Source organism: Sus scrofa, chromosome 14 (genome assembly GCF_054392235.1).
Source record: "Sus scrofa isolate SSC_HxYL_T2T_F1_AM1 chromosome 14, Sscrofa_HxYL_maternal_Yorkshire_Landrace_v2.0, whole genome shotgun sequence".
In the NCBI taxonomy this organism is placed as follows: Eukaryota; Metazoa; Chordata; class Mammalia; order Artiodactyla; family Suidae; genus Sus; species Sus scrofa.
In genome coordinates this window covers 76,424,545-76,448,163 of record NC_139396.1, presented here as the reverse complement: position 1 = coordinate 76,448,163, position 23,619 = coordinate 76,424,545, and the positions used below count along the sequence as shown (strand labels likewise).

General features: G+C 44.1%; 1 protein-coding gene across 18 annotated transcripts in view; it reads left to right on the top strand.

Moving 5' to 3' along the window:
- The first annotated feature begins 2,438 nt into the window (after nt 1-2,438).
- Nucleotides 2,439-23,619, top strand: part of RYR2 (ryanodine receptor 2) — a 745,790-nt gene continuing 724,609 nt past the window's right edge. For 17 of the 18 annotated variants that reach the window (XR_014827812.1, XR_014827813.1, XR_014827814.1 and 14 more), the window contains exon 1: nt 2,439-2,831. Coding sequence is in view for 10 of the 18 variants with exons in the window: in XM_084996827.1 (XP_084852953.1) it covers nt 2,784-2,831 (48 nt within the window). In the remaining 8 variants the exon portion in view is untranslated. The remainder of the gene's footprint in view (nt 2,832-23,619) is intronic. The other variant, XR_014827819.1, reaches the window with a different exon arrangement.

Genomic DNA, 23,619 nt, shown 5'->3' with positions numbered 1-23,619 from the left:
TATGCTGCAGGTGTGTCCATAAAAAGAAAAGAGTTGAAATTAGTTCTCATTATATAATTCTCTGATCTTTTCAGTCAAAAACAATTTTTTGTGCTACAGTTGTTTATCAGGAGACTAGGAAATCGTACATAAATGAAACCAACCAGAACAGTCAATTTAAAAAAAAATACCGTAAATAAAAATTTCCCATAGCTTTTAATAGCTTTAGCAGTTTTGTTGTTAAAAATTATTTCAATTTTTATAATTATTACATATATTTAAAAAAACCTGAGTATCAAAGAAAAATTACACACATATACTCACCACCAATGTTAAACTACTTGCTATATTCATTTCAGTTCTCCTTTTAAAAATAAATATGTATCACTCTCAAACATGTTTTTATATCTTTAGTATAGCTGAGGTCCATAAACCTCACAGTATTCTATCTATTTTATTTTATTTTATTTTTTGCTTTTTAGGGCTGTACCCACAGCATATGGAATTTCCCAGGCTAGGGGTCTAACTGGAGCTACAGCTGATGGCCTGCACTACAGCCACAGCTACGCCAGATCTGAGCCATGTCTGCGACCTATACCATAGCTCACGGCAGGCAATGCCAGATCCTTAACCCACTGAGCCAGGCCAGAGTTTGGACCTGCGTCCTTATGGGATACCAGTTGGATTCGTTTCTACTGCCCCACAATGGGAACTCCTGTTGTTTTGTGTTTTAATGTCAACAAGTATGGTATGCTTTATAACCACCTTCTTCTTTATTTGCTGCTGAATAATAATCATGGAGAATTTAGGCCATTTAGCATTATATCATTTGTGTTGAGATAATTAATAAAATCTAAATATAGCTCTTGTTAGAAAAGACAGGCTGTTTAAAATGCCAAAATGAATAACTGATGTTAGAATTTTTATAAAATGTTTTATAAAATGTTTACCTAACATATATGTGGAATGGAGTAATTCCCAACATATAGTATGGATGTTTATTTTAATTAAGAAACTGTCTATGTGCAGTTTTGCATAAAATACTTGGAAAGGGCAACTTGATATGTCATAAGTTTGGAAGACCAAACTACTTAACATAAAATGAAGAGCCAATTTCAGAATAAAGCCATTCCTCACTTTATCTTTTGTGAGATACCCTATTGCTCGTTTAGTGGTTCCTAGGAGTAAACATTCACATAAATTATGGTTTAAGAATTGGTTAGTTATTATGGATCAATACACAAGAATATGTCAAGTACTTAGGTAAGATGATTAGCAGCTTAAGATAGAGCAGAGCATTACTAGTCTCACCAAGAGGGAGAGTAAAGCATATTCTTTATGTTATCCACTCCATAGGAAAAACGCAGAACTAGCTCAGTGAGTGCAGAGTTCGTGAAAGCTGAAAATAAGATGCAAGGTGCATAGAACTTGCTAGCAGATTTTAATAAGTAATTATATGCTGCCAAATATAGGTAGACCGATGAAAAACCTTCATTTTGCAGTGTCTGCATCTCTGCAGGATTGACATTTGCAACCTCTGGTTTGCATATACTTATTTTGAAGTATCTGAAATGAAAGAGTTGTGCTCTAGGAATAAGAGATAAATGCTTTCCTGTCTGAATTGTTTCATTTCTTAGTCACAGCCGTTTGTTAAATGGCAATTTGGTGGGTAATTGCATGGAGCATTGTGGGAACTAAATATTGATACCTGTGGTGAAATGCTGGAATTTCCCCAGAAATATATGGCTGTCTAGTGAGGATGATGGGTACGATGGTCCGAGTTTAGAGCGTCTCTATGATTCATCCTCATAGCTATCATCCCATCCTTCATGGCAATTCCTTGTTAAAGTTTGCACTTCTTATCTAGAGTATAAACTCGTCTCTTTTGTACCACAGGGTTTGGCATGGGCATTCATCATGTATTTGTTGAATGAATTTGTTAGTTTTGTGTACCATTCAGTTTGTATGGTTAATCTGTGAAAAGGATGGTGCATGGAAACTCCATACTGAAGAATTCTCACGCTGATCGGGAAGAGAGGTAATCCAAGCCGAAAATACCATGTGTTGGGTCACCTTTACTTGGAGATGATCCACTCAGGGCACCCGGGTGAAAGATGACTCGTGCCTGCGACCTGAAGTGCCAAGGGAGTAACTGCGGGAGCCCCTCCCAGGAGGAAGGAACGCTTAGCCTAGGGTTCAAGGTCAGAAGCGGCAGGTGGATGAGCCCAGGCAACAGAAGGGCGCAGGTGGAAGGCAGCGCGCTCCTCGGATGCGCTTCGGTCCCGATACCCGGCGCGGCCAGTAAGCGGCGCTGGGCCTCGGGTTTGGGGGCCCGGAGGAGCCGGCTGCGGTTACCTGCAGCGGAGGGGAGCCGGCGAGCTCCTCCCCGACCGCCTGCCCGCCCCCACTCCCCGCCCCCACCGCCGCACTCACCCGGGTTCCGCGGACTCCGCGCACTCGCTCGGAGAAGCCGGGGCCGAGCGGTCTCCCTGCTGCAGGCAGGGCGTGAGAAAGCAGGCGCGGCGGGGCTGCGGGGCCGCCTGCCCGCGTCCTCCCGGCCGGGTTGCCCTCCTCCCTCACAGTGCGGCGCCGGGAGGCTTGGGGCTCCGCCGCCCCCGCCCGCGCCGCCTCCTCAGCTCTGCAGGAGGGGACCGCCTGGAGCTCGGCACCCGGCAGCCGCGGCCCCTCCCGCCCCCGGCTCCAGGCAGCGGCAGCTGCAGCAGCAGCAGGAGGCAGCGTGAGGGGCCGCCGCCGCCAGGCTCCGCGGGGCTTGAGAGCCGGCCCCGGCGAGGAGGCGCGGAGCCATGGCCGATGGGGGCGAGGGCGAGGACGAGATCCAGTTCCTGCGAACTGTAAGCACTGCACGTCTCCCTTTCCCGGGGGCAGGGAGACCCGGGGCACCCACCCGCGGGGTCTGGGCTGAGTGGCGGCCGGCCGCCGGACGCGCGGGCGGGGCGGGGGTGCCCCCAGGGATGCGGGAGGAGCCGGGCATCCCCCGGGGGGCGCAGAGTGCTTGCTGGGGCGAGGGAAGGAAGGGTGCGTGTCTGTGCGCGCGAGTGTAAAGCCCGGGGCCGGAGCACAGTGAGCAAGCGGGCGGGAGGCGCACCGGCTCAGTCCCTGGGCTCCGAGATCCGGCGCCTTGCTGCTGCGGGAGTCGGGGGACGCGGAGGCGGCCCGTCGGGCCTGACCGCTCGGAGGAGCTGGGACATTCCGGGGAGCCGGGGGCAGGGGGCAGACCGGGTGGCCCTTGGGGCGTAGGGGCCGGTAGGGACGCGGGCTGTCCCCGGGATTCCGCGGTGGCGAGGTTTCTCGGGCTTTCTGGCTGGACCCACGCGCCGTCACGCAACCCAGGGATTCGCCTACTTGGCCTGTCGCGGGCTGGGGAGGGGGTGCAGGACGTGCCCCAAGATTGCCCCAGAGTCGAGGTGCTGCGCCGGGGAGGGAAAGTCACCTCCGTGGTCACCGCGTTGCCTGTGTTGGGGCCATCGGTGGTGCTGTAACTGTTTGCACAACGTGGAAGGGATGGGAAGCGAGTGTGTGTGTGTGTGTGTGTGCGCGCGCGCGCGTGTGTGTACGGGCGCGCGGGGGCGGCGGGGGACAACGCGAACGTGTCGTTCTCTAAATGCTGGCATATTGAACGCTGAGTGCAGCAAAGTGTGTGTGTGTGTGTGTGTGTGTGTGTGTGTGTGTAAGGGCAAGGTGGCTACCCAGAATTTACACACTGGGTGGCAGCAAGGAAGGGCTGGCTCAACACTCATACAATTTTTTCTTCTTAAGTACCTCTCGGCACTGCTCCTTCATGTCGCTGATTTGTTCGAACGCTGCAGAGACCTCCCAGGCTGAGGTTCACCTCAAGGCTGGGACTGGCGAACCCTTTGCCTAAAGGAGATGCCGTAACTTCTCCTGCTAAGAATCACCTCGTTAGCATCTCTTCTTTCCCCAACAGTGAAAAAGCTGTCACTTCCCAGTTAGGATTACCTCCACAACTACAGAGAGTCAGAGAGATGTTTATATTTTGAAATATTAACCAGATAGCAACTTTCAGGTGTGAAAATAGCCTAGATGACTTATGTGGGGGCTGAACAAGTGAAAACAGTACACTTGTCAAGGAACATTCTAAGTAGCTGTTTTTCCATTTTGCTCCTGTAAATTTTTTTGGGAGGGGGCACTCTTTTTTTTTTCATTGAGGGAGGGGCAGGGAGCTTTTAGAAAGGATAAAATCCAGGGTTCACATCACATGGCCATTGATTTGACCTAAAGCTAGCCGCACTATTACAAATGCTGTTGGTGGTACTTCTGGCCCAAGACCCAGCTTCGAACAGCATGTTTAAAACGTTGCTCAATGGGAATATCTGCTAGTAGTACGGTTTATTTTTATTTTTTTGGTGGAAAATTGTCTGTATGATTTTTTAATAAGAATATAAGAATATAAGAAAAGCCACATGAAAAGATGTTTCTCAATTCCATGAAATCTTTTGTTCAGTTGGATAAAATATATGGATGCTATGTAATTTTTAAATTCAGGCTTTTTTTTTTTTCCAAACCCTATAGGGTTAAAATTAGCCAGAAAATTTTTGGAAGGCTTTGTGCACTCAAGGGCTTCCTGCAGGCTTAAATGTTAAGCCGAGCTCATGGAGGTGCTGTTATCAGAATACTTAATGGGGACCGAGGTAATGTGCTTGCTGATGGGTTTCTGGACATATAAAGTAATGTTAAGTCTGAGCCCCTGGACAGCTGCCTGTCAGCCCAGCAACACCTTTGATAAGTGGGTCCTGGGTAAAGATCTGGCAGTCCTAGCCTGGGATTTTTCTTTTAATAAAACATCGGTAGGTGGTTGTGCTGATGACGAATGACCTTGAAGGAGGTAGCATGGTGGAACAGGGGAATTTTTTTTTTTTTTTGGTGTAACATTAACACCTAAAGGGAAAACATGTCTTTCCCTCTAAATTTTTTCAGTTTTAATATGGAAATTCTCAAATCCTTGCCTCTGTGTGCTGCCCTTGCTCCTTTCTGTTTTATTCTCTTAACCTGAGGGTGTTGATGGTTCAGGAATGTTAGTGGAGTTAGAGATGGAGAGAATGTAGTTCTTACAATAAATTCATCTCTCCTTTTTTCCCTGGGGCATTTTTTTTTTCTCTGTTGTGTGCAATTTTGTCACTTTGAGGTTGGTGGGTTTTTTGTTTTTTTTTTTTAAAGTAGCCCAGGGAGTATTAACCACCTCTGTATCTAGATAAAATTGTTAGAGATTATAGATGAAGCTGTTGTGCATAAAAAAAGAAAATCAAACAGCCATAATGGTGAATTGGACCAGACATTTCAACCATTCTGAGTCGAGCATCTTAAATATTCTCTTGGATTTTTATTCAAGCCCTGTAGTGCCTTGAAGGATCTTTGGCATTTTCTGTCCACAGCTTCTTCCTTTTTCTAGAAGACTTTTGTGATCACTGTTAAGGGAACCAAAGGTGAACTCTTTAATGGACTGGGTCTTTGGGTTATGCCTGCTGCTGGGAATTTATTCTTCTTTTGTGAAGGCAAGTTTGGTGACTGTGTGGCCCCTGCCGATCCCTCTCTCATCTCTTTTCCATTATGCAATTGTGAGTTTGCTCATGTTCCTTTCAAATGGTTACAGAGATGAAGGATCGCCTTTCTTTCAGTGGCTTCCCCACCAGCTGGAAGCAGGCCCACTCTGATGTGTTTATCTTTGAGAGAAATCAAGACTACATTTGTGTAAACTCTGGACATGCTGGGACACTTCGAAGAAGGCTGTCATAAAATCAACTTTCAGCCCTTAATGGATTTATTTGCTGTCGTTTCCAAACATACCCATGATGTGGAGTGTGTTATTTTAGTTTAAAGTTGTTATTAACTTACCAGTATAGCCGTGGACCAGAATCCCTTGACTTTAAGAAAACCACGATGTATTTTTCTAAGTACTTTGCCTTTCTTTCATTTGTGTAAGCACAGTGGAATCACTCTTGGGGTATCCTGTGTCTTGTAGTTTTGTGCATAGGTTGAAACTTTGAAAGTAGTCCCCGGCTGCAACAGTTATTCCCATAGGAATGCTTTGAGCTCTCCTCTGGTCTGCCTTTGCAGAATGAACTGTTTCACCATAGATTTCTTCTCACTGCACCTACACCTCGCTCACTATCAATAGGAAGCGTCTTAGAAAGAATTCAGCAATTAGTTGTAATCATCATAAAGTATAAATGATAACACACACCATGGAAGTAGATTGGGCTGGAATGTCTAGCCCCAGTTTGTAGAGGTCCAGGAAGGCTGATTGTGCAAAGTCACTTGCTCAGCAGTGCAGAACTAAGACTAAACCTTCAATCTTAAGCTGATATTCTTTCCTGGAGAGGAAGGCTATGTTAGGAGCTGCTGAAGTATGTGTTTGGTTTACAGCAAACAGACACAATCAGTCTTCTTAGCTGAAGGAATGTCACAGAGTACAAACGAGAAGATTCTGGGTGAGCACCTTTTGCTCCCCTGATAACAAAGGCATGAAGAGCTTTAGATAGATATGCATTGTGGTATTTTTTCAAGGAACTGATGGAAAACCTCAGCCTTTATTATTGTTATCATTATCATTATTTTGCTTATTTTTTAAATTTAGAAGCTGGTATTTACACATTGGCAGGAAGGGCAGGATCTAAAACACTTAGAGCACTAACTTATGTGACATTGCATAAATGATTGTTTTTTATCAATGCTGAATGACCAGAGAAAGGATTACTTACAACTTCTGGGTGGCTGTGCTTCTGTAAGTAGCCCCTGGAGAGGAGGGAGAGAGGATGAAGCCCATTTCAGCTCCTGAAACTCTGATGTCATGAAGATTCCCTTAATTTAGCAAAATATTTGTTGAACACCACTTTTGGTATGCTTGGTGTGATAGTGGGTGTTAAGGAAGTGTTTGAAGTAAGGACAAATGCAGTCTGCAATTATAATGGCAAAGAAACGAGTTAGAGGCTAGCATGGAACAATTAGAAAGAAAAAGCACAAAGATCAACTCTAGGACATTTGGGTGGAAGAAAACCCTTGGAAAATGTTATCCTGTCTACCCCTGCATCTCCCTGCCCTGTCATTCTACAGAGAAGGAAACTAAAGCTCAGCAAGGTGAAATTATTTAGTCCAGTGTCACATGCTAAATTAGTGACTTAGTTTAAACTGCTATAACAGGATACCGCAGACCAGGGGGCCTAAACATCATGTGTTTATTTCTCATGGTTCTGGAGGTTGGGGAGGCCAAGATCAAGGTGCTGGCAGATCCAGCATGTGATGAGGGCTCTCTTCCTGCTTTGCAGATGGCTGTCTTCTTCTTGTATCCTCACATAGCCGACAGAGAAATCACCTCTCTCGCGTTTTTTCTTCTCATAAGTGTGCTAATCCCATTTTCGGGGGTCCCACCCTCATGATTTAGTTACCCCTCTCCCACTTGCTGATACCATCCCCTTGTAGTTAAGATTTCAACATACGAAACTGGAGAGGATGCAGACATGCAGCCCATAACAGTGGCATTTTTAGAGTAATGCAGAGTGTGTGGAAATCTCTGAAGAACTGCCCCAAAGGTAGTTTATCAGTACACATTCTTCTTTGTGAGCAATTTTAAACTCATCTGTCTCATTTAGGCTTATCTTTGCCTTCACAGGGTTCACTGTCTAAATCAGCCCTCTTGTCCTTCCAGCCACTGACAAGGACGTTTCTTTCCTTCTTCGTAAAGTTGCAATTCCTTGTGTGTCTTGGATCGCAGGAAAGTACTTGCCTGCTGGTCCAGGACGAGAATCTTGCACATATTCCATCCTTTCTCTGCCTCCCTCTCCACCTGCTCCTTCTGGTTGATCTTGAAGCATGCTAATTTCTCCCAAGTGAAAAATTTCTTTGTTTGACCCTGATACTTTATTTAGCTGCTCTACTCCTCCAAATGTGGTCTCCACCTACTGCTTGTCTCCACCTCTACTGGTAATTGTTAGCTAGGCATCTCTTCCTTGTTAAAATCCCTTTATTAGATATTACCAGTAACCTTCTCTGTGCCGAATCCAAACGTTCCCCTCTCCCCCTGTTCCTTTAGACCTCACAAACTCTGCTAATCCTGCACTCCTTTTCGAAGCTCCTGTGGCTTTCAAGCTAGGATCCATTCTATTTTTATATGTTTCTGATCATGCTTTTGTGGGGTGCTTTTCACTTCATCTACTCCAATCTTTGCTTGTCTCCAAAGATGACATTCTCTTTCCAGTTCTGTCTCTTCTGCTTCGATGATCTTAACTGGGCCCCAAAGCCTAGGATCCTTGGGATAATAGAGTTTGAAAAGCCTTAACAGTGGCTTCATCCAGCTCTGAAAAGCCAGAAGAGGTACAGGAACTTTCCCAAAGCTGTTCTCTCCTGTAGAAGAAACCCACACAGATCTGACAGCCCTGGGCCTCTCATTTCCAGCTGCCCACAGCCTCTGTTTTAACTCCCCTCCTACCTCTGGATACACCATCCTTGCACACGTGTCTTCTGTTCTGCAAATCGCTCTTCCTCCCAGTGGCACTGACCTAGAGACACCAGTGTGATCTTAATCTTCAGAAGCCCTGGCTCTGAGGCCTGAATCCACCAGTACCCAGGCCAGGAATTTAAACTTTTTTTCCTTAAGACATAATGATGATATTAGGCATCTCAGAAGGATTTTTGAAGATTGAATGATAGAATTTATGTGCAAAATCTGTGACTATGCCTGGCCTGTGGTAGGTGCTCAGTGCATTAGTCCAGTTCTTTTTGTTTCCTTCCTTCCTTCCTTCCTTCCTTCCTTCCCTCCCTCCCCTTCTTTTTTTTCTCCACAGGTGAGGCATATGGAGGTTCCCAGTCTAGGGGTCGAATCGGAGCTACAGCTGCTGACCTACGTCACCGCCACAGCATCGCCAGATCTGAGCTTCATCTTTAACCTACACCACAGCTCATGGCAATGCTAGATTCTTAACCCACTGAGCAAGGCCAGGGATTGAACCCCCATTCTCACGAATACTAGTCGAATTCATTACCACTGAGCCACAGCAGGATCTCCCTGTTCTCGTTATTTCTTATTTGTCATCATCTCCTGTCCTGATTTCCTTGGCAGTTCAGCTCAGCTTGGGACTGCTTTCGTACCTAGTACTTGTTCTAGCCTCCAGCATTGCCCTTCCTCAGCCAGTGCAGCTCACCTGGAGTTGTCCTGTCCGTTGCATCCTCCTACAGAGTTCAGTTCTGGGTTCCAGCCACACTCAGCTGACTTTTCTCCCTGGCTCAGGACCTTCTCCCAGTCTGACTCTTGATGCCTTACTTGATCCCCGATCCTGCCTCAGCCTTGTGGGGAGAATTTGAGAGGAAAGTGACTGAGACAAGTGAACTCAGGTGAAAAAGAGAAAAATGGAAAGGTTCAGGGAGTCAATGATTGGGGCTGCCCAAGGAAGACACTGGGTTCCCGTCAGAATCTGAGAAGCTTCTGGATGGTGAGGTGACTTCCAGAGCACTACAGGGTGTCAGGTAGAGTAGTTTTATCCACTTACTTTCATCTTTATAAATCATGGGAAGAGCCCTGGGACTCTGCCAGTAAGCCATTGTGTGACCTCGGGTAGGCAGAATCCCATAAAAATTCTTTTTTTTTTTCTTTCTTTTTTTGTTTTTTTCCATTTTTGGCTGCCCCTTGGCATATGGAGTTCCCGGGCCTGGGATCAGATCTGAGCCTCAGTTGCAACCTATGCCACAGCGGCAGCGACATCGGATCCTTTAACCCACTGTTCCGGGCTGGGGATCGAACCTGCATCCTGGTGCTGTAGACATGCCACTGATCTTGTTGTACCACATTGGAAACTCCTAAAAATTCTTTCAGAAACTGTAAGATGCGGAGTTAGTTACCTCTCAGGGGCTCTCGGTGGAGTTAAGAGTTAGCCAGACTCAAACCGTTCAGCAGGATGAATATAATAAAACCCTGCCCTTAGACTGGACATGCATCCTTCGAATGGTCCCGGAGTCCCTGGATATTTTTGTCCTGGTGGATCACAGTGTCAGCAGCTAAATGTTTAGGGATCACCTTCCTTTCTACTCTCTCAGCTTTGAAGTGCTTCTGTGGCTTCCTGTTATTGCTTGGGCTGGTGAAGAATTGACCCATATTTTCGGGGTTTCCTAAAATGTTATATCAGTAGTTGGCCTCAAAGCTCAGATAAAAGGTGTTCTTCCTGGTTTCTGTGCCCAGTAAAAGTTCTACAGTGATGCTCCTTTTTTTTTTTTTTTTAATTTTATTGGAGTGTAGTTGACTCACAATGTTGTATTAGTTTCAGGTGTACAGCAAAGTGAATCAGTTATACGTATACCTATATCCATTCTTTTTGCACATATAGATTATTGCAGAATATTGAGTAGATTTCCCTGTGTTACACAATAGTTTCTTGTTAATTATTCATCACACATACAGCAATGCGTATATATCATTCCCATCCTCCCCAGTTCTCCTCCTCCTCAGTTTGTGCTATGGTAACTGTAAGTTTTATCTCAAAATCTGTGAGGTTTTTTCTGTTCTGTAAATAAGTTCCTTTGTATCATTTTAAAAATTAGATTCCACATGTAAGTGGAATATGATATATTAGTCTTTCTCTATCTGACTTCACTTAGTATGATAATCCACATTGCCGCAAATGGCTAATATTCCATTGTATGCATGTGCTGCATCTTCTTCCATTCTTCTGTCACTGGCCACTTAGGTTGCTTCCATGTCTTGACTATTGTGAATAGTGCCGCTATGAACATTGGGGTGCATGTATCTTTTTGAATTATGGTTTTCTACAGATATATGCCCCGGGGTGGGATTGCTGGATGGTATGGTGGTTCTATATTTAGTTTTTGAAGAAACCTCCATATTGTTCTCCATAGTGTTTGCACCAACTGACATTCCCACCAACAGTGTAATTTGCTTCACACCCTCTCCAGCATTTATTATTTATAGACTTTTTGATGGTGGCCACTCTGACTGGTGTGGGTTGATACCTCACTGTAACTGTAGTGATGTTTCTGCAGTGAAACAGTAACCTCCGGCTTTCCCTGATGCTGACATGGAGTGTCTAGAGGATCAGAGCACAGTTGCCTCGTGCCTGTTTTCCAAGCAGAGTTCTCTCCAGAGTGAGGGACAGAGATCCAGAGGCACTGACTTCCGTGCCCAGGTGAGACTTCCACCAGGAGGCTGTGCCCAGGCAGCAACTGTCACCAGTTGGTCATCAGTATTTGCCAGTTCACTGGAAAAAAAAAATAAATCTAATTAGGAAGCTGTGGCAGATGTAGGGCAAAGTGAGTAGAATAGCAGAAAGTGCTGTAGGAGCTCAGAGGGTGGGTGATGGGGCCTTGGTGGGTCTGAGAAGGGTTGAGGCAGGAGTTACCTGTTGGGTGCTTCTTATTGGAGTTGGCAAGGCGGCAACACAGGCACACACATCCCCATCAGCCGGCAGCAAGGACAATTCTCTGCCGTCAAATTATTTTCTTCTACTACAGAAAGCACCTTTTTTTTTTCTTTGAAGTTTGTGGTTTTAAAAATGTTTTTGTACACTTGATTTCTTTTCTTTTCTCTCTCTCTCTCTTTTTTTTTTTTTTTTTTGGTCTTTTTGCCATTTCTTGGGCCACTCCCGTGGCATATGGCGGTTCCCAGGCTCGGGGTCTAATCAGAGCTATAGCTGCTGGCCTACACCAGGGCCACAGCAACGTGGGATCCAAGCCGCATCTGCAGCCTACACCATAGCTCACGGCAACGCCGGATCCTTAACCCACTGAACAAGGCCAGGGATCGAACCCGCAACCTCATTGTTCCTAGTCAGATTCATTAACCACTGAGCCACAATGGGAACTCCTACACTTGATTTCTTGATTATTTTATTTCCCTCTGAATTTAGAATCAGACTCATAAAGTTCACATGAACCCATGAATTTCACCCTTATTTAATACATAATCAAAGGTTCAAAGTAAAATATCTATTTTGAGAGCACAAAGAAAAAGAGATAAGGAAAAAGGAAAATTCCAGGAAAAATCAAATCCCTAATGTTGAATAAATTGGGACATTGTTAACCTAGGTTAACACTGAGTTTATAGCCATTAAAAGTTGTGCTCACTGGAGTTTCTGCTGTAGCAGAGTGGGTTAAGGATCAGGCATGGCTGCAGCGGTGGTGTAGGTTGCAGCTGTGGCGAGGGTTCGACCCCCGGCCCGGGAACTTATATATGCCATGGGGTGTGGCTGAAAAAGAAATCAAAACGTTGTGCTCACTTATTTTTTGCAGTGGGTTTATGGTGGTCAAAATGTGACTTCTTTTGAATTTCACTAGAGTCTATTTATTTCAGACTTAAAATTTCATGAGGAAATTTTGGTCACACCATGAAAGATAGTACTCCATATTTCTTTTGACCAAAATTTGACCAGAAGGCACTTAAGGGACACTTACAGTAATGAGCCCATTGGGTAGAACACAGGTTTTTTTCCCCTTTCAGAGAAGCACAGCACATTGAAGGATGATTGGGGTACTTGAAAAATTTAGCAGAAATCCACACTCACCCCCTCCCATGGGACTGAATCTTTGGTGCCCATTTACCTCTCTCTTTACGATCTTCGAGAATATCCCCTCGTTCCCCTCTGGTCCTGGACACGTGTGACGTGATTTGTCTTTAAGGACCCTGCCTGCGGTTGGGAGTTATGATCAGCTTACAGCTTCTGGCTTCTAGGCTCAGTGACATGTCTGGAGAACATTGCCTCTCGAGTCACAGACAAGCGAAAAGCTGAGATGAATTGTTTCTGATTGAAGGCTGTCAGAGAAGCTTAAAGCTTTGAGTTCTGCTGCTGTCCTTCTTGTGACAGTAAAGGAGGCCATCATCCCCAGAAGATGGGGTATTGTTGTTGAATGTAAAGGTCCTGCTGCTGCTACGGAGAAGGGCATCACTCAGGAAAGCCTGAAAAATGACCCAGCCTGAATCCTGAGCAAAAGAAGATGCTTAGCCTGCCTGGTAAAGAAGGAGAGAGAACTGTGGTTTCGCCCCCTTTTCCCAGTGGGACTGTTTTAGGTTCGTTCTCTCCCTTCGTTCCTTCCTTCCTTCCTCCCTCCCTCCCTCCCTCTCTCTCTTTCTTTCTTTCTTTTTCTTTCCTCCCTCTTTTCTTTTCTCTTCTTTTCTTTTTCTGTCATGCTCTTTCTCCATCTTTCTCTTTCTCTATTTCTATCTATCTCTATTTATCTATCTTATCTTTCTCTCTCTCTCTCTCCTCTCTATTTCATTGAGGTATAATTCACATACACCATTATATTTGTTTCAGGTGTACAATGTAATGGTATATTTATATATATTGCAAAATGATCACCACAATGTCTAGTTAGCATCCATCACTGTAATACAGATTTTTTTCTCTGATAAAATCCACTCTCTTAGCAGCTTTCAAATCCACCGTATTATTACCTGCAGTCACTGTGCTGTACATTACATCACCAGAACTTACTTATATTGTAATTGGGAGTTTTTACCTTTTTGTTACCCATTTTGTCACACCCCTATACCCCTCCCTCCCTATGGTCCCTGCCACCCCTAGTTTGTTCTCTGTGAGCCTGGTTGGATCATACACCTTTTAATGTATTGTTGTATTCGGATTGCTGGTGTTTTGTAAAGGATTTTTGCATCTGTGTTCTTCAGTGACATTGGCCTGTACTTGTCTTTCTTTTTGTAGTATCTTCATCTCATTTTGGTATCAGGGTCATGGTGGCCTCCTTCCTCAGAAGTTTTTGGGAGCAGTTTCAGAAAGAGGTTTTGTTTTCAGATTCTATATATTAGTGAGATCATATAGTATTTGACTTTGTCTGACTTACTTCACTCAGCCTGATACCCTCAAAGTCCATCTGGGTTGTTGCAAATGGCAAGATTTCATATACGTATGTGTGTGTGTTTATATATGTATATACGTGTGTATACACACACACACATATAGTTCATCTGTAGACACTTAGGTTGCTTCTGTGCCTTCACTATTACAGGTAATGCTGTATTGAACAGGGAGTGAATATAGCTTTTTGAGTTAGTGTTTTTGTATCATTCAACTAAATGCCCAAAAGTGGGGTTTTGGCATCATATGATAGTTCTGTTTTGATTTTTTGAGGAACCTCTGTGCTGTTCTCCATAGTGGCTGCACCAGTTTACATTCCCACCAACAGTGTACAAGGGTTTTCTTTACACCCTCACCAATGCTTGTTATTTCTTGTCTTTCTGAGCAGAGCCATTCTGACAGGTGATATCTCACTATAGTTTTGATCCCTTTTTTCTTTTAGTTCATTTTGAAATATTTGTTGACTACCCACTATGTGCCAAGCACCAGGCTGGGTGCCGGGCCTCCAGTATATCTGAGCTTGTTCCTGCCTTTGGGGAGTTTCTTGTACCTCTGGTTGCTGGGATGGGGAAGAAGGAGAGGCCAAGTGCAGTCCTTTGGAGTGGATGGGAGGCAGACACCTTTTATGGAAGAGGATGCTGAGAGGGGAGGGATCCATGTCCAGTAATGAGGATGGTCCAAGGCTTCCTGGAGGAGGCAGCATTTACAATCACAGAGTTTTCAGACTGAGAAGGAATTTCTGGTTCAGCTCCATGCTTTGAAGTGAAGGAAAATGAAAAGACCTCAAGTCTTTTGGCCATCAATTATGTGGCTCAGGATAGTCACAATTCACCTGATGCCTGAAACCATTCATTTAGTCCATAAAGCAGTTAATCACTGTTATACAGATGAAGAAACTGATTTGCAGAGTGGTGAAATTATTTGCTCCAGGGTGCTTTGTGAGTAGGTGATGTTGGTGATGAGCCCACGGTCTTTCTGATGCTAGAGCCCTTTTCTTTCCTTCCCTTCTCCCTTCTTTCCTTCCAATAGTCAGGGAAAATTGTGAAGACTGAATTGGGGCCATAAGAAAAGAAGTGTGTGTGTACCTTGTCTGTCTTACTCACTCGTTTGGTTCTCTGTGCCTTTCCTCTGGCCATGTGCTATTTTACAACTCTGTTAGTTATGGAAAACTGATGGAAATTGTTCCTGGAGGTTGGGTTCCTTTTTTTTTTTTTTTTCTTTTTTGGCCACACTGCAGCATAGGGACTTCCTGGGCTGGGGAATCAGATCTAAGCCACAGTTGCGGCCTTCACTGCAGCTGCAGCAATGCTGGATCCTTTAACACACTGTGCAGGGCCGAGGATGGGAGCTGCATTCTTGACACAGAGCAATAACACCGATCTGTTGTGCCACAGTGGAAACTCCTAGATGTTGGGTTCTTGATCATAGAAAATGCAGATCATATCTGGTGGAATGCAGATGTGGATGTTGAGAAGTTTTGCACTTAGTGAGCAAAGTCACTTCTGTTTTCCTGATGGGTGCATGCATTCCTATGTTCTTTGGAGTTTTCCTTAAAAGATCTGGTGACATCATACTGGTTCTTTTCATTTAATTATGAATTCACTAAAGTCTTAGACACATGTTCATGTTGTATTTGAGTGATGCTTTTACCTTTAAAAAATACCTTTAATATCGCTCATATGCCCTTTGAAGAGGGATAGGATTTTGATGAATTGGGCTGAGGAAGTGGGCAGACAACATCCCAGGGCAGAAGAGAGGTGAGTCAAGGCAGCATGTTGGGACTCTGTTTTCTCATCCCTGATGGCTTTTTCACTTGTCTGTGCCCTGCTGTGTCCAGGAGGCCTCTGTTTCCTCCCCTTGTTTGTCAGAGAGAGGGCTGGTTCAGCTTTCCACTGCGGCTGGTCGCTAGGTGTCTTTCCCTCTCTGTTGGGCCCCGTCACCTTCCCTGCCCACTCCTTGGTCCCTTCATTAAATAGTCTTTCAAAGGAGCCCTTTGAGATTGCAGTCCTTTTTCTTGGCAGGACTCTGACAGAAACAGCCGGAAACACATGGGGCCGTGTTTGGGAAAGGGGTGGTGCGAGAGTGGGCTGGGGTAACCCTGGGAGGGTGGGAACCTGCAGACCATGAGGGGTTGGAAGTTATACTTAATTCACAAGGTAAGGAGGGCCCTTGAAGTGTTTTTTTTTTTTTTTTTTTTTTTTCTTCTCTCTAGGGAGGGAAATGGGTCAGAGCTGTCTGTTAAGAAGATGAATGTGGCAGCAATTTTTAAGATAAATTGGGATAGAGAGAAATTAGAGAGAGGCTGGAGCTAAGAAGCTTCTTTGGGACAGTCACCGTGGAGTTGGTGCAGGATAATTTAGCCTAAATTTGTGTGGTGGTTGTGGGAATGAAAAGGAGAGGGAGACTTAAGAGATGCCGTGAATGCAGGCTGGACTGGACCGGTAACCCATCAGGCATGAGAAGAAGACAAGATGAGCTTAGGAGACTTAAAGAAAGGCGGTAAGTGGAGGCTATGGGGTTTGTTTGGGACGTACTGATCTTAAGGCATGTGGTGGTGCCTTAACCTGCAGGACCTCAGCATGCGGTCTTATTTGGAGACAGGGTCTCTGCAGAGATCACCTAGTTAAAATGGTCATGAGGGTGGCCCCCAATCCACCATGACTGGTGTATTTATAAAAAAGGGGAGGTTTGGGGAGTTCCCATCGTGGCTCTGCAGCAACCCGACTAGTATCCATGAGGATGCGGGGTTTGAACCCTGGCCTCGATCAGTGGGTTAAAGATCTGATGTTGCCACAGGCTGTGGTATAGGTCACAGATGTGGTTCAGGTTTAGTGTTCCTGTGGCTGTGGCATAGGCCAGCTGCATGTATGATTCGACCCCTTGCCTGGAAACTTCCATGTGCCCTGGGTGAGGCCCTACAAAGAAAAAAAAGAAAAAGAGGAGGTTTGGACTCAGACACGGACAGAGGGAAGACGGTGCAAAGGTACAGGGAGCAGGCCACGTGAGGATAGCCCTGGAGCCAGGGGAGGCCTGAGGCCACCAGAAGCCCATAGAGAGGCCTTGAAGGGATCCCCCTCTCAGTCTGGGGGGAACCCACCCTCCCGACACCCTGATCTCTGACTTGCAGCCTCCAAAGCTGGGAGCTGGTCCAAGTCAGTTGCTTAAGCCGTCCAGTTGCGATGCTTGGTTCTGGCCGTCTTAGGATGCCCCTCCTGACAAGGGACAAAGCTGAAGATGTGGATGGTGAGTTTCAGAGGGAGGATGGGCGGCCAGAGACCTAAGATTTGGATGCCATCAGGGCAATAGCAGAGCCACAGAAGTGGATTGGATCGCAGGCCAGGAGCACGTGGAAAGCGGAGGCAGCTGACACCGGTGACCTCTTCCTCCCTGCCCCGCGTTGGTGGTAGCTTGAGTGGGGGGTGGCTTAAGGTCGATAGAAAGTGACTATTTTCCCTTTTTTTTCTGCTTGGGAGCGAGCATAATCTAGGAGGGGGAGGGGAAGGTTGATCGATGCAGCAAGGGAAGGCCAGAGCAGACACCACCTGCTGCCATAATTGGGCACACGGATAACAGAAAAATGAATAGCATCTTCTCTTTCAGCAGATAATTACTCATTGCTTTACCTAATTTAAGAATGCACAGTGTTTTCCCATGGTTTCAGGTGAGCTTGGCAGAATTTCATTTTATGCTGGAGGATCTTTCCGTTCCCAGAGTTAGGGTTTCATGGGTTCTGAGCTGGGCGTATTTTGTGTGGACGTTGCAACGTGTTGGTGATTAAATAATCCAGTGAGGCTTGAAGCAAGCATATCTTATTAGGATGACCAGGAGTTCATATTGCTAGTGGCTTTATTTCCTTGTTTCTCCCAGAGCTACGGACTCAGAAAGATGGCAGGGTTTGTATACATATTTACAAATAATTTTTAGTAGATAGATTCAAGCAGTTTTTTTGACAGCTCAGATCAGGGGCACTTGTCAAAATATCTTAGGAAAAAAATGATTCTGCTGGTAGCAACTGCCTCTCCTACTGTGAAAAATAGTTTAGCTCGATAAATAAGTTTCAGTAATTTTTCAGAAAATTATGTAATTTGCATTTTCAGGGATACTTTAATGCCCATAAAACTTACATGTAATTGGCAGTGTATTGCGTCTATAGTTTATAGCTTGCAGAGCTTTATTTTTAATCTGATCAGGAAATGTATGTAGTATATAAGCACGCCAATCCCAATTGGTTTCATACTTAACACCAGTGATAGAAACGTAAAAGCTTTCAGCAGAGGCTTGCAATTAACAACAAAGAGTGTATCTTAATCTCTTCAGGGCTTCAATCCTTGCCCACAACGCTTTCTTAAAAGGAGACTCCTTTTGAGATGATTCTCATAGTATCTGCTCAACCAGCTGAACCACAGGCCAGCTGTGCATCAAATACAGAATAAAGGTAAAAGTAGGTCACCTTTGCACTGGCAGATTAGATACAGTGCCTTTTACCTAATGTAGATACGTAGTGCTTATACATGTATATGTGTATGCCAAATGTCAGTTACATTTATATGCTCTGTAACTTTTTAAGAACTTTGTTCAACATGTAATGTACTAGATGAAGCATTCAGTCTTGTTACCTGCTTCTTGAACTCGCCCAGCTTTGTCCAGCGCTGCTAGCGTTTGCTGGGTGTGAGAGGTCCTCACAGTTTGAAGCTCAAGGATTCTACCTTTCCACGTGCCAGAATTTTTTAAAAAAATTTTTATTTTTTTCTTTTTATGGCTGTACCTGCAGCATATGGAAGTTCCTGGGGCAGGGGTTGAATTGGAGCTGTAGCTACAGGCCTGCACCACAGCCCTGGGAACACTGGATCCGAGCCACATCTGTGATCTACACTGCAGCTTGTGGCGACACTGGATCCTTAACCCTCTGAGCTAGGCCAGAGATTGAACCTGCATCCTCATGGATAATAGTTGGGTTCTTAACCCTCTGAGCCACAACGGGAACTCCTCCATGTGCCAGAATTAAATTTTAGAGTGGGCCTTCACTAACACTTACCCAATCACACATAGCCAGCTCTCACTCCTTTCTTAGAGAATGAAATCACTCTTGTGCAAAAGAGAGGCTTTGGGAATCTATTGGTTTCCCTCCAGTATAAACTAGAGGCTTCTTCCTCTGTACCTCTGGGGCTCTACCATCCTTCTGCCCAGTTAGAATGCTTTTGGCTACTGGTCCAGAGAAGGGGAGATGAGGATGGTCACATGCAAGCACAAATTAGAAGATGGGGAGGTAGCTTCCCAACATTTTCATCATGGAATGAAAAAGAAAAGGCCGTATCTACTTACTGTTAGTAGACCATTTTTAGTTTTGGTCCTGCCAAGGACATTTTCAACAGAACAAAATTTTGAGAATGTAGCATGGCTGGCCAAACAAGAAATATGATGTAAGTTCTAACGAACAAAAATCTCGCCCTGGAAAGGCCCCAAGCCAATACCTCAATGTCAGTAGAGAATGGTACCAGTGATCCCATTAGTTTCATGCGGTCACAAGGTAGGGATGGAGCAGAGAGGGTATTTCTCCATTTCTCTCTACATGTGGGCAGACTGAAGCCCAGAATTTTGTAAGAGGATAACCCAGAGGACTAAGAATGGAATAAGACACAGACTTGAACCTGAAGATCTCAGTGTTTGCAGTGATGACACTGGAGTTCCTTGGTGGTTCAGCGGGTTGGAGATCCGGTGTTGTCACTGCAGTGGCTCTAGTTAACAGCTGTGGCGTGGGTTCAGTCCTTGGCCTGGGAACTTCAACAGGCATGGCCAAAAAATAAAAAAGTAATAAAACAGGAGTTCCTGCTCTGGTGCAGCAGGATTGGCTGTGTTTTGGGAGCACTGGGATGCAGGTTTGATCCCTGGCCTAGCACAGTAGGTTAAGCCTCCAGCATTGTGGCAGCTGTGGCTTAGGTTGCAGATGTGGCTAAGATCTGATTTCTGGCCCAGGAACTCCATATGCTTTGGGGTGGCAAGAAAAAAAAAAAAGTAAAAAAACAATGATGATGCTGTTGCCCTCTAGTATTAATAATGGAGCACACTAAAATCTGACCAAAAGAGCCTGCCAAATAAATCAAGGAGAAAGACTTGCAAATCTTTGCATCAGAGAGAAAGTGAATAACTGCACCCTTTTCTGCTTGTTCAGACCATCAGGGGTCAAGAATTCTGCTTGATTTAGCCGTGCGATTTCCAAGGAAGGGGCCAGGGCTGTGGATAAATGGAGGCTATTTTTAAGGTTAGATAAACTCAGCCTATTTTTATGAGCAGGGGAAAATTATTGCTCAAGTGTTTTTGATAAGATTCTTCTGTGCCATAAACTGAAATACGGAGAGCATAATAGTTTTTCATATGAGTGAGGCGGAGAGAAGAAAAGCTACCGTAAATTATAGAAAACGAAGGATATACGTTATTTTGGGGGTGCTGAATTAATAAGTTTTCAGGCTTCCATTTTTATTTAGCTACACAATGGGCTTGTATTTTCTCTAGTTCATTATGAAGGCTATAAATATGGACTAAATATATCAAGCTGATGTTTTCATTGAATGGTGATATTATGAATGTACTGGACGGGACCATGATTATCTATGTCTCTGTATTTCTGCATTCAGCAAAGATGTATTCACTACCTCCTGTGTGTCACGTGTTCATGGGGTGCTGTGAGTTCCTCTTAAAGCTTCCTTCTTCATTTCTATTTTAAAATAGTTCCTGTGTGGAGTTCCCATCGTGGCTCAGTAGAAACAAATCTGACTAGTGTCCATGAGGATGCAGGTTTGATCCCCAGCCTCGCTCAGTGGGTTAAGGATCTGGAGCTGCCATGAGCTGTGGTGTGGGTTGCAGATGCGGCTCGGATCCCGTGTGGCTGTGGCTGTGGCATAGGCCAGCGGCTACAGCTCTGATTCGACCCCAGCCTGGGAACTTCCACATGCTGCGAGTGCGGGCATAAAAAGACAAAAAAAAAAAAAAAAAGAAAAAAGAAAAAGTTTGCATGGAGTCCTTAATCCACTTTAACCCACTGAGTGAGGCCAGGGATCACACCTGTATCCTCAGGGACACTATGTCAGCTTCTTAACCTGCCGGGCCACAACGGGAACGCCTACTGTAGTTTTCTAAGAGGTTTTGTTTTGTTGTTTGAGAAGTTGAATTCTTCGCGGCTTTGGAAGTCTTATCCTGTGCACATGCGGCTTAAAAACATGTAGGTTTAAGTCTATCATCTTACTTTCATAACTTTAGTTCTTTGTACTTCTTTATTTTTTCATTTTTTCCTCTTCTTTTAGATTAATCAGGTGTTTATTAACAAGCCTCTATTAGCTTGTGAGTTATACATTCTTTTATTGTTCTTTTAGTGTTTGCAGTACAGATTATAACATGTATCCTTAATTTATTAGTATTGACCTTAAATGAGTACTTTTATATTTTTATGGACAATACAGGGACCTTATAACATGCTAATTTATTTTGTTTCCTCATCCTTTTTGTGCTGTTGTATTCATGTATTTTAATTTCATCTATATAAAACCCACAAGACATTGTTCTTTTAACAGTCACTGTTCATTTAGATTTACCAGTATAGTATGCCGTCTTGGACCTTTCACTCTTTCCTGCATTATCATGCTTCCACGTGGGACCATTTTTCTGCTGTCTGAAGAACTCCCTTAAGATTTCTTTTATCAGGGGGCTGCTGACAGTAAATCTGCTCGGTTTTTTCTGGAAACACTTCTGTCTTCCTGTCTGAGTAGTCGCTGGTGGATTGGCTTTAGCCCTTCTGGTTTTCACTGTTTCCATTTGAAAGATCAGCTGTAAGTCTTAATTTTTAAATTTTTATTATTTTATTTTATTTTATTTTATTTTGTCTTTCTGCCATTCCTTGGGCTGCTCCCGCGGCACATGGAGGTTCCCAGGCTAGGGGTCGAATCGGAGCTGTAGCCACTGGCCTACACCACAGCCACAGCAACACGGGATCCGAGCTGTGTCTGCGACCTACACCACAGCTCATGGCAATGCCGGATCCTTAACCCACTGAGCAAGGCCAGGGATTGAACCTGCAACCTCATGGTTCTTAGTCAGATTCGTTAACCACTGTGCCACGACGGGAACTCCTTTAATTTTTATTTTAGAAGTGATTATTTCATTCTGCTTTTCTGTTTGGATTTGTAAAGTATCTTGAGTTTGTGGCTCAATATTTTTCATCCATTTTGAAAAATTCTTGGCCAGTATTTCTTTACACATTGGTTTTTTCTCTCTCGTCCCTCTTTTTGGGATTCCAGTAGTATATCTTTTGCTCCTTTTCTCCATGTCTTTTTTTTTTTTTTTCTTTTTTTTTTTACATTTTCAGCTGATTTTCCTGCCTTTTAGTCTTTGGATGTCAGTCTGGATAATTCCTTCTGACCCTTCTAACAGTTCACAGATCTCTTCTACTTGGTACAGTCAGCTGGTGAACCCATCTATTCAATTAAGTTTTCAAGATTTACATTTGTTTCATTTCTCAGATTCAGATTCTCTTGTGATAGTCTTCCTGTTTTCATCTCTCTTTAAAGAGGTTTATTATAGCATTTTTGTAATATATAATTCCAGTGTTCGTGTCACATGGAAATTTGTTTCTATTGTCCTTTGTTTTTTCTCTTGATTTTGAGATATTTGGTCTTATTTTCTGAAGTGTCCCATTTTGTATTTCCCACCAGCAGTATGTGAGAGATCTAGTTTCCCCACATGCTCATAACTTTGATACTATTCACTACTTTTTAATTTTAGCTGTTCTGCTAGGTGTCTAGTGATATCTCATCATGGTCTTAATTTGCATTTCCCTAATGAATAGTGATGTTTAACATCTTTTCATGGTGCTTATTTGCTATCTGTATAATTCTCTTTGGTCAATGGATTTTTTTTTTTAAGGGTTTACTTTTGAGAGTTCTTTATAGATTTTGGATATGAGTCCCTTATCAGATGTGTGGTTTGCAAATGTTTTCACCCAGTCTGTAGCTCATCTTTTCTTTCTCTCTCTCTCTCTCTCTTTCCTTTTTTAAATGGCTGCCCAGAGGCATATGGATTTCCTGGACCAGGGATCAGATCCAAGCCACAGTTGCAACTTACAATGCTGGATCCTCTCAACCTATTGTATGGGGCTGGGGATCAAACCTGCAACCCAGCATTCCCAAGGCACTGCTGGTCCCGCTGCACCACGTGGGAACTCAAGTCTTTTCTTTCTCTTAACAGAATCTTTTGAAAAGCAAAAGTTTTTCATTTTGATGAAGTACAACTTATCAGTATTTCCTTTTGTGGATGGTGCATTTAGCCACGTGAACCTTTCATTGGTGAAGAGCCCTTGGCTATAAATATTTTCCTTTATGATTACTTTTGAAAGTTTTATAGTTTTCTGTTTTACATTTAAATGTATAATCCATGTTGAGTCAGTTTTTGAATAAGGTGTGAGACTTAGGTTGAGTTTTTAATTTTTTTGTCTATCGATACCCAGTTACTCCAGACAGTTTGAAAGACTACCATTTTTCTATTGAATTGCTTTTGCACTTTTTGCAAAAGATTAGCTGGCTGTACTTATGTGGGGCTCTTTCTGGGTTCTGTATTCTGTTCCATTCATCTATGTGTCTGTCTGTCCCTCCATACCACACAGTCTTGAATCCTGTAGCACTTTAATAAGTACTGAAATCAGGTAGAATGTTTCTTCCCACTTTATTCCTCTTTTCAACATTGCTTTACCATTGCAGTTCCTTTGCCTTTTGTATAAATTTTAGAATAGTCTTGTCTCCATCTGCCA